Genomic DNA, 16,134 nt, shown 5'->3' on the forward strand with positions numbered 1-16,134 from the left:
AGCGCCATTTTTTCCTCAACAGGGGAAGAAAGGGACAAAAGCTAGACCAAAAATAACTTCTCTTCGGAGAGGGCTCGCAAACGTCACTTTTAATATTTGACTACATTCTTCATACCGCGCTGTGTGCAGACAGAGGATGCTGCTCGGATGAGTGTGTGTGTGCAGCACCGGGAGCAGACGCAGCTTACCGACACACACAGTTGAGGGCCGGTGGAAGTGGAAAACGTTAGCCCTGTCGGAAGGTGGCACAGCGACAACTAACGTTAACCTACACTGAAAATCGGACGAGGTAAATATCTGTGAGGAAGCTGTGGGCATCCTCTCGTAGGAGGAAGCGGCGTGGCCCGCTTAGTGACCCGGCTTATCGCTTTCAGCGTGCTGCCAGCGGCTTTTTAATGACCAGTGTGGCCAGCGCACACAGCAGTTTTAGCACGGATGACAATTGTGTGAAGGGACAGGTTTTAGTTTTAAGTGGTTCAAATGAAAATGCGCACTTAAAACTCGCAAAGTTTTCCTTGTCCAGCCGTAAACGGCTGATAATCGTGTTTTATTCATGTGGAGACTTGCAGTGTGAGAGACTCAAAGTGAAATCAGCTGTTGCACAGTGACTGTTGTGACTGTGTGATGCTTCACAGACATAATGTCCATGTGCAGTCCCCCTGTGCTTTCCATCCTGCCATGTCATACAGCAAAGTGTCATTCAAGGCGAGGGGTGTTACCTTCATGCTGCAGTTTATTGTGCTACTACTTCATTCTTATTACAATATGTTCATCATTCATTCTTTATGCAAGTTTTGCTCTTTTTTATGCAGCATGACTTTATCAAATTACACACCTCCGCCGTTTAAGAACTTTATTTGTCCACAGAATCAGTTGATAGGCTGGTTGAAATGTATGTTGGCTTGTTTGTATGGGTATTGCACATCCTACCTGGCCACAGGGAAGAAGCACTGATTGTGTTTGCTTTGGCCGTTCTTACCTACATGTGCTTTTTTTACTGTTGGCTTTTCTCCATTCATGCGGTCCCACTTCACCGAACAGGGCTGCAATAGAAAGGGGAACCCTGCAAAACCATTTCTGTCATATTTGATCAACAACATCAACAATTACCTGAAAAACCTATTGTATACAATCTGACACATGTTAACTGCCCTCTAGTGGATTGTCAGTGCAATGCAGGAGGCAGTCCTTATTTACCAAATTCAAAATGGCTGCTTCCATGTTTAGACTCACATGATTTACCAATCTACTACGTCTCTACTGCTTATCTGCTCATTTAGCTAATTTGCTAGTTAGGTTAGTATTAAAATATATATTTTTACAAATTATTCTAATATGATGTTTAAAAGACCTGTGTTACGATACAGTAGGTATTTTAGGTCATTTTCAATGTAAATATGTAAATAATCATTATGCACTTGTTATAGTCTTAATGTCACACGCTTGTAGGTATTTAAGTACAGCAATCAAAAATTCAGCAAAGACAAAAAAGGTTTATATATATGTATTAACCTTCTCTGTCATAACTACAGAAAGTAGTGACATAAAAAGTGAAAAGGAAAGAGTAAAGGTGGAATAAAGTAGAATTTGACACTATTGTAAGCAAGAACACAAGCACGAGTGACACAACTCACAGCTTTATGCAGATACAACACACAATAAAGAATAAGTTGTATTTCTTTATATATGTGTAATATAAATATAGTATCTACATGCAGATATATACTGCATGCATAATATATACACTATAATTAAAAAAGATAAATAAATGAGATGTAATTCATTCATTCAACCTTTATTTAAATCTGGAAGAACTAGTGAGTGCACGTCTCATTTCCAATGACATTCAGAGTGCAGTTCAATAAACACACGCAGGATGATTTAAGAGACAGCAAACAACAGAACACGGTGAAATATGCTTACATTCAAGAGCACAGTAGTTGTAGTCATGGCTCTTAAGTTGACCTGTAGGTACGTTTCAATGAGTTTCATAAAATGTTCCAAGAGTGTGCAGCACAAAAACTGTAAGCAGTTTCAGTGGAACAGAGCAACTGATGACTGTTGGACCAGTTTGATAAGGAAGTGATGTACAGCTATGATGGCCTGTTGCCATCGAGGGTTCTCTAAATATATATTAAGCAAACCTGTCACGTCTTACTGTGAGAGATGCCTATCCAACTTTTTCATACAGGATAAAATGACGAGCGAGTGATTAAAAATTTAAATTTTTGTTTCTATAAAACAAAAACAACAACAGAAAACAATTGAGATCAATAAATTGGCATAAAAACCAGACAGATCTGGTGGATGGAATTGAAATTTGATGTTTCTCCTATTCTGTCAAAAGGGTCAGGCTTTAGAGGGTTATAGTATTTTACTCAAACAGTGATTACTGTGGCTGGGAAATGTGATGTCCATTTGATTGTGCTCTAAATGCATAGAATAAAAAGTCAATGATATTTCTCATATCTTTAGAATAATTATGTGTGTTAATGCTCCATAACATTAGTACTTGTTTTTCTTTTTAGAAGGCTTGTGAGGAATAATGTATCAGGTTCCAGTTGGAAACATTGAGAAAATCCGAAAGGCTCGTAAGGCAGTGAAAAGCATCTTAACTGAGATCGGCCTGGAAGACTGCCAACACCTGCTGGAGGTATGTTTGATCCTGTCATATAATTGAAGATGCCTTTCAGATTTGGGTCTGACCTAAAACTAGCGTAAAAGTGTAATTAACACTTGGCTTAAAATAGACCCATCACGTTAATAAGCCGCTCACTTTTTCACAATCGCTCAAAAAGTTGCAAACATTATGCTCGTTCTATTACATCTGCACAGACTCTGACAGAATTGGTCGACATATTCTCAACTGAAAACAACAAATAAGATATATTTCATGTTTTATCTCATATACCTGAATTTGCTGCAGCAACACGTTTCAAACTAGTTGAGACAGGAGCAACAAGAGAGTGTGAAAGTTGTGGAACGCTACAAAAACACCTGTTTGGATCATTCCACAGGTAAACAGGTTGATTGGTAACAGGTGATAGTATCATGATTGGGATCCTGGAAAGGCTCAGTCGTTCACAAGCAAGGATGGAGCGAGCTGCACCACTTTGTGAACACACGATTGGACAAAGGATGTCACTACATGGGCTCAGAAACACTTTGTAAAGTCATTGTAGGTAACCAGTTTGTTTGCTAATGATTGCATTCTGTTTTAATTTTTAATTACACAGCGTCCCAACTTTTTTGGGAGTTCTATTAGTCCCACCATTGTAATAATAAAAGCAGTTTAGGTTTACAATTTAAGAATAACAAATGTGTAAAACACGGGTCAAGAATTTTATACATCATTAACTGATCACTGGTCATTTGGCTTAATAGATGCTTAATACTCATTAAAGGTAATAACATTAGTCATGTTTCCACATTGTGATGATTTGGCAATTAATGCTGATTAATGTAATCTCTCTACAGCCTCACAGTTTTAAAGTGATGTCATTCAGTCTGTGGTTAAAGTCGTGGTAAAGACATTTCAATACACCAGAAACATTAAAATCAGACTTGAATGTGATGTGATGGTTCACATTGGAAGAGTGACATTTAGAGGGTTTTTTTTTCTGTGGTTGTTATGGCAACAAGTGAAGTTGGATGATATGACATCATGTCTGCTGATTTTCTGTGGTATGAGGATAATGTATGTTGCAAATGAGAAGGGCTGCTTTACGGACGTGTTGCATCGGCAGGATTATTCCAGCAGTATGAGGACGTACCTTCATTTGTCAGATATTTTCATACATTTTGGATATCCACGACTCCGCCTCCACCCATAGCAACAAGTTAGGAGACAGATGGCCCGTTAACCACAGCAGGGCTTGGCTTGTTTAGACAAGACTGTGGAAGCTTGTGGCACTATTACTACTAAAATCACCTGTGTCAAGTGTTTAATTAAGACCACTGTTACTATGACTATGATTACTAATTTTAACAATAATAACGAAATACAGTGTTGAGGTGGTGGTGCTTGATTATTTTTTCCATTTTGTGTGCCTTTATACTTCTACACTTCAAAAGGAAACACTCTCTTTTTACTCCGCAGTAATTTATCTGATGGCTGTAACTTTTCAGATGAAACTTTTATGAGATATGCCCTCAGTTGTCAGTTAAGTGTGTCCATTCAACTACATGTAAAACTAATGCAATTAATCCTGAAGCTGTTATAGAGCGATGTTGATTCAACTTTAACTGCTATAAAATAGTATTGCATGATACAGAGAGGCGTTTTTACTTCACACTCAACGATACAAGCAGATAAAATATTAGAAACATCTCTCAGCATAATCCAATACAGTTCAACACAGACTGCAGCCTCCAAAATGACCATACAGTTGAATCAGCACCTTTCTAAACCAGTTGCATAACCTTCATGATGAGTTATTACTGTCTTTTTTAAATTATACCGCGATCATTTTAGCTTGCTGCACATTCTGAACTGGCAGCTGCATGTATGATTCATTCATACTGTATGACGCCTTACCATTTTGCACACTCAGTTCTTCTGCTTATCTTTATTTACTGTGAAACAACCTTCAATGTAGGGCCTTGAATGAACGCGCTTTACGTCATGGCGCTGCTTCAGATAGTTATGATTTGTTTGGTTGTGTGTTCACTGTACAGGATCTCAAAGAAAACTCGGAGAAAAACTCAGAAGAAGACGAGGCCTTTCGGGAAACTGAGTGGGTTGATTTCACATATGGATACAATGGCAGACATCAGAAAAAGGTGAGTATGACACTTAACTCCTCTTGACAACTTGAAATGATCAACATCTATCAACAAAAAAAGGTTGTTTGCTAGTTTGAGTGTTTGATAAATAATTAAAAATGTTTTCCTTCTTTCTTTTCAGTGGCCCTATCGGTCTCGATCTCTGTGCTGTACCCTGTGCAAGTACTCTTCACAAAACATCTACAACTTCAGGAGCCACGTCTCTCGCTGCCATGGGTATGTGCAGTCATTCTGTGCGCTGGCACCCTGTTCGAAGTGCCTCTTCATCGGCCACCCCAAGGTCGTCAAGAAGCACATGCTGTTCTTCCATTCCAAGCTCACCACACATATACAACCTCCAAGGGAAGTGTCTTTACCCACCCATCACGGAAATGAGAGGTATCAGTGTCGAAGATGTGGATTTCCAAACTCGTCTATCTTTGCGATGAAAAAGCACATCATTCTCAAGCACCTGGAGAGTTTGGCAGAACAGTTTATTGGTTACAGATTAAACCTTCAAGGCACCACGTCTGTAAAGGTCTACTGCTGCAAGGTGTGCAGGGTGAACACTGGAAACCTAGACCAAATGTTGCATCACATGCTGGTTGAGCCATCACACTATTCAGTCAGCACACAAGTGCAGAGTATGATTTATGAGAACAAGAACTACACCATTAAATCAACACCCAATGGGAATGGCCTGTTTGTGACATTCCCAAGTATTGCTCCTAAACCACAGCAACCTCAGTTGTTCAACAGTAAGTCCTTGGTTTTACCTAGTAATGGCCAACCTGCTGGGACTGTGGTGGCATTACAGCAGTTACAAGGAACTACAAACAGTACTACTCTGATCTGTGCCCCCGGAACCAACCAAGCTTTTCTTCCCCCTCAAGCGTCAGCGCTAGTGCAGCTCGCTAGTGCTGAGGCTAAAGGTTTGCTCCAGCCTGGTGCCACGATTGCCCTCCGAAGTGCTTTGCCCCAAGGACCATCCATGGTCCAACTTCCCACGGTGTCTAATGTGTCTCTGAAACAGGCACCAGTGACTTTAACTCCCACTTCTGTTCAACCACAACAGACTCAACAAGCGCAGCAAATTCTTCTTCCGTCAGGACTGCAGGCCAATATGGCAGCTGGACCTGGGACTATTTCTAAGCCTGCCATGATTACACAAAATGTATCAACGAACCAGATCACCCTACAAGGGACCATGCTGACTTCACAGTCTCTGCTGAGTCACCTGATCCCGACTGGCAACAAGATGAACGGCATGCCGACATACACTTTTGCTCCCCTGCAAGTAGCAATGCCCGTCTCTCAGAGTACTCCTCTCAAGACTGTTGAGCAAACTAGTAACTCCTCACCACAAACTAAGAAATGGATTACCTGTCCCCTCTGCAATGAACTTTTCCCTTCCAATGTCTTTGACATGCACACAGAGGTCGCTCACCAGACCAAATCCAATACAAACAAGTCAGAAAGTGTGGCAGCACGAGCAGCGTTCCTGAAGAAAATGCCTGACAAAACTGTCAAATGTCTATCGTGCAAAATGCTACTATCAGAAAAAAGTGTCTTCCAGCACCTGCTGCATGGCCTGAATTGTTTGTACTGCTCGGCTTTGTTCTTTTCAATCAAACAGCTCGCTGAGCACGTTAAGCAGCACAATCCCACGAGCAAGGCATACTGTGATTTTTTGAGGCAGAAGTACAGGGTCTACTCGAAAGGTGTCGGAGGAATCCTGTTCCCTTACTTTGACGTCCACACCACGGCGCCAAAAGAGGTCCTAGGAGAGACCGAGGTCAACCTCGCCCTGGTCACAAATTCCCTCGACTTGATCTTCTTTAAGTTGCAGCCCAGCAGCCAGCCAGAAATCTGCCCGGCACCTGTGAAAATCAACAGCTCGTACTGTCCTTTCTGTGACGAAAAGTTTCCCAATGAATCCAAACACCTGGAGCACCTGAAACAAAAGCACTTTGTTGCGCCCACCATCCATGCCATCCTCAAGACGGAGGCTTTCAAGTGCATATACTGCAATGGAGTGTACACAGGAAAGGTCACCCAGCAGGCGGTGATGCTCCACATTCAGCGATGCCGGTGTTCACCAAAACAACCACAGCCCCCCAAAGCAATAGGACCACCACAGCAGCCACCAAAACCAGCTCAGCAGCTCAATCAGCCCCCTGGACTCTACTTTATTCAGGTGCCACAAGGGCTGACTATGAAACAAACTATAGCTCCAGCTCGCGTGACTCCGGCTGCACCCACCCCACGGCCTCCAGAATCCGAAGCAGAGCTGCAGTCTAAGAAGAGGCTGGAGGCTGCATGGAAGGAGGTCCTCGAGGCCAACAAACGAGAGCGGGAAAAAAGGGCCGCCATACGAAAGAAGCGAGAACAGGAAAAGTTGTTGCCTCCGCCGGAGCCCGTGGTTCAGAGCGACCCCGCTGTGAAGCTGCTGCTGGAGCCCACCCCTGTGGAGCGCCGCTGTGGCGAGGAGCGCAGAGACTTCATATCCAAATATTTCAACCTGAACCCCTACGTCACCAAAGTGGAGGCTGACGAGCTGTGCAGGAGGCTGTCCCTCACCAAAGCAGAGTTGGCAGCCCACTTCAGCAAGAAGCGCAGCAAGTGCATGAAGAGTCTGAAGAGGAACACGGCCGCCATTCTCCTCGGCTTCAACATGACAGAACTGAGCAAAGTCAAGCACAATCTCTTCATCCCAGATCAGCAGTCCGGCGACACTGCAGAGCAGGCGCCCGCTGATTCCACAGAGCAGATGGACGGTGAGGATGCACCGGAACCGATGGATCAAAGTGGAAATGAGAATGCGACGGGTGGGAATGAGTTCAGAAATGTGTGAACAATGTGAAAACATCAAATTAGGCAAATGCAGATGTCCCTGATTTAAAAAGAGAATAAAACACAGATACTTTAATGTTGGCCTTTTGTGTTAACAGTTACTGGAGAAGGTCATCGTGCAGTGCATAAAATGTATTTCCTAACATACCAGTGAGGGCAGTTTCTTAATGTAGCCTTCATTAATAGTGCTTCATTTGACTTCAGTATGTTGTCAGTGGTCCATATTCTGATTTCCACATTAATGCAGAGCCTTGTTGTGCCGCTCCTGTAGAACATATTAATAAAGATACAGATGTATTGTCTGTGAGATATTCTGGTCTCAGACTGTTGAGTTGTAACAGTATTTAGCTTGTTACAATTTCTCTGTCAATAATGGCTACTGACTTCACTTTAAGCACTGATTTGCTCTTGGTAGCTGCTTTCTTTCTCTTCTCCACTCCTTATTTAAGCCCATTTGTACAAAATAGCAATTCCTACATTGCCTGTCTGCTAATATCAAGACTTCAGTGCACCCTTCAACACAGACTTGATTAAATTAAGATTGTATTAAAGGGTGCTGAAGTTATGAATATAATAAGTTTTTTATTATTATATTATGCTTTGTTTTATAAATTGATGTTTGTTTTACATATTTGGACCTATTTCTGTCATGTACACAGCTTTGTTTTTTTTTTATCAGCTAAAAAATGTGTTCACATTACTCCCTCCTCTACAGTTAAACAGTTTAAGGGGAAAACGTGTCTTGGTCGTCAGCTCCTGCAGATTGCCTCCGTGAATCAGTTTTGAAGCCAAATTCTCAAGAATGTACAATGATCGAGTTGTCTGGTTTGCTGAATTCCCAGAGTTGATGAACAGTCGGTTATTACAAATCTCTGCCCATGTTGCTTGCACGAGCCTTTGTTTTTTTGTCAGATGAAACTATGATTTGTGCCATTGTGAAGAATTTGCATAGACTTGTATAAATTTACTTCAGCATGCAAAAGTCTGAGCACCCCTGGTCAAAATCTCTGTTACTGTGAATAGCTAAGTGAATAAAAGATGATCTGATTTCCAAAAGGCACACAGTTAAAGATGACACATTTCTTTAAGATTTTAAGCAAGATTATGCTTTTATTTCTGTCTTTTACAGTTTCTAAATAACAAGAAGGAAAAGGCACTGAAGCCAAAGTTTGAGCTCCCTGCATGGTTAGTATTCAGTAACTCACTCTATGGCAAGTATCACAGCTCTCACCCATTCCTCCCTGCAGAACGCTTCTAGTTGTGCGAGATTTTTGGGCTGTCTTGCAGGCACTGCTTATCTGAGGTCTATCCACAGCGTTTCAATGATGTTTAGGTTGGGGGAGTGGGAGGGCCATGGCCCTAAGCCCAAAGCATGATCGATCCAACTGTGTTTTCATGACATTACACACCCTTTTCTCTCCAGACAAAAAAGTTATAGTCCACACAAATTCTTTCCAAAATGCATCAGGCTGGTCTAGATGTGTCTCTGCAAACTACTGATGCTGAATTTTGTGGCGAGGACACAGGAAAGGTTGTCTGACTCCTCCATGACGCTCATATTTGTGCTGGTGATACTGCACAGTAGAACAGTGTCTGTTAAATCCACGCGAGGAGCTTTGATTTGCCTTAAAAGCTCTGAGCAATGTTAGCGACCTAACAAGCTAATTAAACGCTATCTGAGAGATCAAATAGTTTGAGGGGACAAAACAAAATAATACACTAATCCTGCTTAAAATGTTAGAGAATGTTTCATCGCTATTTTTATTACTTTCAGATCATCTTCTAGTCTAGTCTAGATTTTTCATAACAGAAATTTCGACCAGAGATGGGCAAACTTTTTAATGCCACAGAACCTAGAGATTCAACAAAACATAAAACATGTTATGGGGGGGGTCAACATCTATCTTATGTTCTCCTGAGAACTTTTTTTTTGTACTATACATGTATTTTCTATAAGTCCGAGTGGATCAAGAATGTTGGGAGAGGTACAAATTCTCATTCTGTTCAAGGCCACTGTGTTGTAAAGAATAAAGTGGTTTCCTTTTACGTAAATGATCATTTTTATTTTTCCATTTGGTAATAAAAAGTGACATTTTTAATCAAGCATCATGAAAGCACCCCAAGGTATATTTCTTTAATAATAACCTGTAAAATCAGTCAAAACCTCAGGCTTCTCTTTCTTCCTTTGTCAACAGGGACAGATCATAATAGTTAGTCATAACAAAGGCAGTGCAATAAAGGTCTTACGGGTGTTTCATCAGTGTTCAATATTCCCCTGAGAAATTCTGGAATTAAATAATTTTCTTCCTGCAATGCACATGTTCAATTGTGATGCTCTGAAATTAAATACATTTGTCAATATACCTCAAATCACAACTCAATTAAGTGCAACAGTCGTATTGCAGGAGCTGCAAGTTTTTGATGAAGGTCAAATTTGTCACAGCGTACCATTTTAAAATAAGTCCCAGCCTACAAATCATTTCCTCCAGACAGAAAGGGACCATGCTTGTTTGCATGAAAAAGGACATTTTTGTGTTTTTTTTTCAGTGAAAATGAAAAATGCAATGACTATACACACTAATCGTGACTTATTGCAGTACCTGTCAATATAATAGCAATATGACTTTTACATATTGTTCAGCCCTAATAATGTCTCTGTTGGGGCCAGCCGAACGTTTCATTGTGAAGTGCATGCACTATTAACTAATGGGCACACAGTGGTGCCAATTCAGTTTCATAACTGAGTATCAGTCCTTCAGCCTTCACTTGTTACTAGCTTTTTACACATTCTGTTCTGTTCATAAAGTCTCAGTCTTGAACTTTGGATCTCTACTTCAAAACTGGTCTGATTTGATCAAGAATTGAGGGGCCACTGTAGTTGTTGGTCTGAATGGCCTCCAGCCTCTTCAGGTACTCCATGGGGAGCCCATTCTGCTCTGCACCCAGACACACCACCTTACATGCAACACAGAGAGAAAGATGTTGATTTAGCAGCAATAACATGCTAAACAGGAAGCAGCTTGTCTATAAGTTGAAATGTGTCATCTATTTTTTTTTTTTTTTTTTACAGCTTTCATAGCAGAAGTGTGCGTCTTTGTTCCAGTGTTTGTGCTTACATGAACACACCTGTTTGTACTGAGGAGAGGGAGGACAGGCATGGAAATTGTTCATCTGGTAAGTCCTGCAGAGCATCATTCCTTTATCAGTCTCCACTGAAACCTCCAGGGGGGAGTACTTTCCCAGGTTCACCCCTTCCTGGCTGAAGACACAGAGAGGTGACCCCCGCCATGCTGGTTAAAATGACAAATATAAACTGCCGATCTGAGAAACAGCCCATGCATTCATGTGTCTCACTTGTCGAGGCTCTCCAGGTTTTCGATGCTCAAAGTCCAGACCACCCCCCACACTTCTGCCCCTGGATGGCACTCAATGGTGGCGACTCCACCATGCCAAGTGTTGTCTGCATGTTTCTCCCACAGGCCAAAATTCAGCTCATAGTCCTGCACACGCACATAGGCAGACACAAACGAGGGGATGGTGATGGGGTAAGGGCTGTAGGACAAAAGGCTGTGAACAGTGGAGAGGCACTGTGTATTTTAAACAAAATGCCTTTTATTTCACCGTGACGTAAAGAGGGTGTTTGTATTTTCAGCGGTGTCCCCAGTGAGCCTGCTTGTTGTTGGTCATCCGAGCATGGCCAGGCCACACTGCACTCTGTTGTTACAGCTGGTTCTTTAGTAATTTAGTGGGACTAGTGAAAGAAAATAACGGACGAGGTCGTTAACTCACTTGTTTTCAATAGTGGGACGGCGTAAAGTGCATTATAAGGCCACTTTATCAAGAGGAAGACGCGTCGTGTACGTCAGTTTTTGGCTAGGTTCAGAGACGAGACGGCGCACTTCCGAATCGCTTCCTGTATCTGTGTCACGTGGGTTTCCTTCCTGCCCCGGCACCTGTCAAAAAAAACCCGAATATAATCCCTGGCCAAGTAACCACAATTATCTTTTAATATAGGTGGTTACAACGATCTTACGACCTGTAGTCGGTAGTGGTAACGTTAGTCACTTTCCCTTGGTGACACTATGGTACATTCACGGGTATTAAGATAACTAAGCGAGCAATGCAATGCTGCGTTCACGTAACGTTAGGTGAACGGCCGTCATGGTCTCGACTCAAAAGAGCTTATACTGTCGGACATGTAACGTTAAGATAAGCGTTGACTAATTAATATAACTAATAGTTAGTTAATAGCCATTTAGCTAATCTGCACATATAAGATGAGCGGGACAGACGATATACAACGGGAGCTCATCATCTCTTGGGCGTTTGGTAGTTCTATATGTCACGAGCTTGATATTGGTAGTAGGGAAAACTACACAATAAATCTGTTTTACTCTAAAAACAGATAAGTTACCTTCAGTCGGCCAGTAGTGCAGAATGTCGCCGAGGGGTTTGCCAGTTGCAGTCTTTCCTTCAACAAGTTGCTTCCAAAAGCGAAATACATGAAGCGACCGTTTTCAGCACCAGACATCTTTTGTTCTTCGTGGATTTCTGCCGGCTGGACGACACGTGGGAGCAGAGCAAAACTCGATATTTACAGGGCTGTCAGCGTCGACATGCTTCCCACAGACTGTCTTTGTGTCACTGTCGTCGGGGCAGAGATTGGCCGGCTGGCTGTTAATCAACATCCAGTGAGCAACTTGGTCTGCTGTCGCTCGTTTGCGGCAGCGCTCTTAGTTGAAAGCGGAAAGGCCGGACATTAATCAGAGCAATATATTAACCTGCCGAGCATTTTGCCCACTATAACTATAATATGCACCGCGAGGAAATATATATGGGTTGCAAATTGTTTTTAGCCATTTCATTTGCAATATTTTTCTGGATCATCTTGATTTACTTCCGGGTCAGACACGGATCTTTAGCGCCCCCTCTGGAAGTTTAGTGCTTAACACAGCAACCCATACATCTTTGAATTTTTTCTCCTAACGAAAAAGGTCACCTGTTTAGGCTCAGTAAGCTTTTATAGAATTACAAAAACGTTTTTAACCAAACTGTGCGTTTCGTGGTTCTCTTAAAGAGACTGCCATTTAAGGGAGGTGAAATGACTGCTGTCCTGGATGTAATTTGATCATTCTAAATAATTCAGTTCCTAAGTTCCCATAGAAATAATAATTATCTCTTAATAAAAACATGTTGTTCAGTGATTCTACTCATGCTGATTTGTCAAATTCCAGTATCAGTCACCTTATGTTTGGATCACTTTATTTTTAGAGGGCCCCTATACTAAAACAAAGCAATAACTTTCTAATTAGCGCATTTCAATGCAAAGATACTTTATTCAGCCATGTAATTTAAACATAACATTCAGTAAACAAAGTGACACACAAATAAACCCCATCTCCAACATGGCAATAATACACAGAGTCAAATGTATCCTTTTCATAAGGATTTTAATGTACAAAATAAGGGGGAAAAAACTTGGACAAAAACACATGGAAATTCACAAAATGTTTCCTCTGACAAAAGAAAAAAAAATCCTGTACAAACAGTGGGGTGGTGGCCAGCAAACGTGCGGCCTGGTGATCATCTCCTCGGACCGCCGCGGCCTCGTCCCCTTCCTCTACCACGTCCTCGTCCTCTGCCTCGTCCTCGTCCAGCCACTGAAAAGACACAGATGATTGATGGTCAGCAACATTTGTCAAACATTCACTGGTATGTTGAGTATCACAGTATCTGGGCCACTCAACGTTTAGACAGTTCAACCAACTTGGGAATTATCAACTCACCACTTTCTAAAAGTACACAAATCCCTGCTGGGCATGAAGGTAAGGAAACAATTTGCCTCACCTTCAAGTGTATAATTTTACAGCTAAAGTACACTAAAATAAGTTCCTGAAAACTTTTTAGGTGAGAAATAGGCCATGCAGACGTCTTGATTCATACTTAATCAGCACTACCTAGTTTGACAGATGCAATAAATCTTTTTTGGTTCCATGGTAGTTGTGTTTCTTGTATTTCACGCATGTTGAACAAAACATTGTAAACAGCTTTCAGTGCAACGCTACAGTGGCCAAGAAAGCGTAATATACTAACACTTAAGAAAACACGCTCATCACCTCCATTACTTTGAGTGTAAATCCATAAATAACGTGTTAAATCCATATAAATAACTTGCAGAGAAAGATTCTTCTAGAAACTTCAAAAGTCAATTAAAAATGTAAAATTTTTATACCAAAAGTACAGAATGTAATTATTTTGGTGTCCTAATGAGGTAAAAAAAAAAAACAACACTGATGCTAGCCTTCTGGTAGTCTCTCTGCTGAACGTTTCGATCATGTTTCAACATTTCTCACCTGCTTCCCTCTTCTTGGACTTGATCTTTGGCTCAATGTCAACGAGCAAGGTGTCCAATGGGAGGCTGTCGGGAAGGATAAAGTAGCGAATATTGTTGCCACGGATACTCAGAGATTCCAGCTGAGTGGGCTCCCTGTTTTTCAGGGTCATTTTCACCGCCTTCAGGTGGGTGTTCATGCTCACATCAACACCTAAATGAGAAAGAAACGGGGGTGAAAAACTTGAACACATACGAGCCAACATTTATTCTAGTTCACAAAGCTGAAAGGGAACCAAGACAAATAGGATGGCTGACAAGCCCATCCAAAAAAAAACTTCTACAGGTGCTGGATCCAATATCAAACTAAAGGCAAGACAATTATCTCTACCCTGTACTAGTAGCACCCAGCAATTTTAATTGATCAATGTGTCAAATCTTCATCACAAAGCAGAACACGCAATTTGAAGACAAAAACACATTCACCACTCGGATGATGCATCAGTGTCAATCTACTTTCAAGCTGGACCAATCAGAGCAGAGCTGGACAACACTAATGGGAGACAGAGCATGCCCCCATGAAGAGGGAAAAGCCAACTGGAGACATCAAGCTCAATACTACACAGACACAAACTAAATCAACACATCAAAAGTGAAGCCAAATACACATTAAGAATTATGGAACTGAGACCAGAGGTTGATAATGTCCATACGATAAGATGGCTAAATTTTAAATTATTTCCTTGCTGGTTCAGCCTCTAATCCTCGCTAAACCAATGTTGGCACAACAGAAAATGGGAGCATTTCCAGAACTTTCAGCCCCATCTTTCAAAATATTGCCTTTTCTACAGATTTTGGCTTTTTATGCACACACAAATACTTTTAGGTCACTGAATATGGTACTTTGTCGAAATCCTTCCAGAGAGAAGATATTCAGAAACTTTGGCAGCAAACCTGTAGGTTGGCGTGCTCTTGACAGCACTACAATTTCCAATTTACATTTGGATGGAGCTGGACTAAACCTTAGTATAGACAAGCAAGAATTAACTTCTAGAAGTGGTGACACAGCCGTGGCCAGGAGCTGTGTGGCAGCAAAACCTAATAACTTAACACAAACCAACACTCAACACTTAAAAAAAACCCCTTTCAATAACAACAGAAAATTATAACCTATATGAAGGCAGAATTCAGAGCTGCAATGATTAATTGATTACTTGTGCAACTCCCGACTCATTGTTACAATGCACCGGCTGTTCCTTACCTGTGATGGTGCCGTGGACCTGGGTGCCATTCTTCAGTTCAATGGTGACCGTCTCATGGCTGAGTTTCATCAAAAACCTGCGAATATCGAACAAAATTACAGTGTAAACACATCTGTATTTGAGCTCAACCTCTTCAATTCTACACAAACATTAATTCTGCAGTGTGCATCAGTTGAAGTTGAGATTAGCCTGACGTTCTCTACGTAGCCAACGTTAGCAACTGTCTGTGCAGCTTTTAACACCAAAACAAAAGTCACGTAACTCTGGCGAGGGGTGTTAATGTAAAAGTCGACCCATTTAATTTAAGAAGTAATAAGGCAATGAACATACTTCTGGCTACGACTAGTTTTTAAAACTAAGTCGCTAAATACTAACGTTAACTGAACTTTGCAGAGATGAGCAAAACACAGATCGGGCCTGTGAATAAGCTAACATTCATTGTCGATACGTTTGCAGAAGCTACTTAGCAAACATTGCGGCTACAAAACGTGCGTGAGTTTACAGCTTAGTCATATTTAAACAATCAATAAGAACACGACGCGTGTACATGTTAGTAGGGTTATTTCAGAGACTGGCGCCCGTTATTGTAACACCGCCAAGATTTCATTAAGTTCATTCATCGCTTCCCGCCTCATCTCCGTCTCTCGGTTTACATCTAAATCCATCCATCAGGACTGCATTGATTTTATCATCTCATATCACAGCACTCAATAAACGACGACTTTTCACGACTACTTACCTGACTAGTTTCATGATGGTGACGGATTGTAGAGACAAATCCCCCACCAAAGAGAAAAATTACAGCGCTCAAGTGCTAACACAGGCCGCTGTTGTACGCTTTACGTTTCAGTCGCGCCGATAAGACGTCACTAAATGAGCTACAGCAAAGAAGAAACGCTACTAATGACGACACCGCCGCCTATC

The 16,134-nt window shown here is 41.5% G+C and overlaps 3 protein-coding genes across 4 annotated transcripts; 1 reads left to right on the plus strand and 2 right to left on the minus strand.

The window, feature by feature from the left end:
• The first annotated feature begins 27 nt into the window (after positions 1–27).
• adnp2b (ADNP homeobox 2b) lies at positions 28–9,687 on the plus strand. Of its 2 annotated transcripts, none has more exons than XM_041955589.1 (4): positions 28–289; positions 2,529–2,653; positions 4,678–4,782; positions 4,907–9,687. In XM_041955589.1, exons 2-4 carry the CDS (start codon positions 2,546–2,548, stop codon positions 7,616–7,618), a joined length of 2,925 nt encoding a protein of 974 aa, XP_041811523.1. In that variant the 5' UTR covers positions 28–289; positions 2,529–2,545; the 3' UTR covers positions 7,619–9,687. The 2 variants fall into 2 exon arrangements, with proteins under 2 accessions (XP_041811523.1, XP_041811524.1); XM_041955590.1 differs by having other exon boundaries at positions 2,532–2,653.
• On the minus strand, positions 8,779–12,503 carry ggcta (gamma-glutamylcyclotransferase a). Its single transcript, XM_041955591.1, has 4 exons — positions 12,032–12,503; positions 10,972–11,117; positions 10,744–10,876; positions 8,779–10,572 (listed from the first exon to the last, which is right to left on the minus strand). Exons 1-4 carry the CDS (start codon positions 12,146–12,148, stop codon positions 10,447–10,449), a joined length of 522 nt encoding a protein of 173 aa, XP_041811525.1. The 5' UTR covers positions 12,149–12,503; the 3' UTR covers positions 8,779–10,446.
• A 547-nt stretch (positions 12,504–13,050) lies between these two features.
• On the minus strand, positions 13,051–16,075 carry snrpd1 (small nuclear ribonucleoprotein D1 polypeptide). Its single transcript, XM_041955828.1, has 4 exons — positions 15,950–16,075; positions 15,210–15,286; positions 13,971–14,162; positions 13,051–13,277 (listed from the first exon to the last, which is right to left on the minus strand). Exons 1-4 carry the CDS (start codon positions 15,961–15,963, stop codon positions 13,201–13,203), a joined length of 360 nt encoding a protein of 119 aa, XP_041811762.1. The 5' UTR covers positions 15,964–16,075; the 3' UTR covers positions 13,051–13,200.
• Between the last annotated feature and the right edge of the window lie 59 nt (positions 16,076–16,134).

The sequence above is a fragment of the Chelmon rostratus genome, chromosome 16 (assembly GCF_017976325.1).
Source record: "Chelmon rostratus isolate fCheRos1 chromosome 16, fCheRos1.pri, whole genome shotgun sequence".
In the NCBI taxonomy this organism is placed as follows: domain Eukaryota; kingdom Metazoa; phylum Chordata; class Actinopteri; order Chaetodontiformes; family Chaetodontidae; genus Chelmon; species Chelmon rostratus.

Excerpts from the sequence above, each read along its gene's own strand:
- ggcta (XM_041955591.1), bottom strand. The coding sequence starts at position 12,148 with ATGTCTGGTGCTGAAAACGGTCGCTTCATGTATTTCGCTTTTGGAAGC. Across the intron at positions 11,118-12,031 it reads GCACTACTGGCCGACTGAAG|GACTATGAGCTGAATTTTGG; the intron begins GTAACTTATCTG and ends GTGCGTGTGCAG. Across the intron at positions 10,877-10,971 it reads AACCTGGAGAGCCTCGACAA|CCAGGAAGGGGTGAACCTGG; the intron begins GTGAGACACATG and ends CTGTGTCTTCAG.
- adnp2b (XM_041955589.1), top strand. The coding sequence starts at position 2,546 with ATGTATCAGGTTCCAGTTGGAAACATTGAGAAAATCCGAAAGGCTCGT. Across the intron at positions 2,654-4,677 it reads ACTGCCAACACCTGCTGGAG|GATCTCAAAGAAAACTCGGA; the intron begins GTATGTTTGATC and ends TTCACTGTACAG. Across the intron at positions 4,783-4,906 it reads ATGGCAGACATCAGAAAAAG|TGGCCCTATCGGTCTCGATC; the intron begins GTGAGTATGACA and ends CTTTCTTTTCAG.
- snrpd1 (XM_041955828.1), bottom strand. Across the intron at positions 14,163-15,209 it reads GGTCCACGGCACCATCACAG|GTGTTGATGTGAGCATGAAC; the intron begins GTAAGGAACAGC and ends TTTCTCATTTAG. Across the intron at positions 13,278-13,970 it reads GTCCAAGAAGAGGGAAGCAG|TGGCTGGACGAGGACGAGGC; the intron begins GTGAGAAATGTT and ends GTGTCTTTTCAG.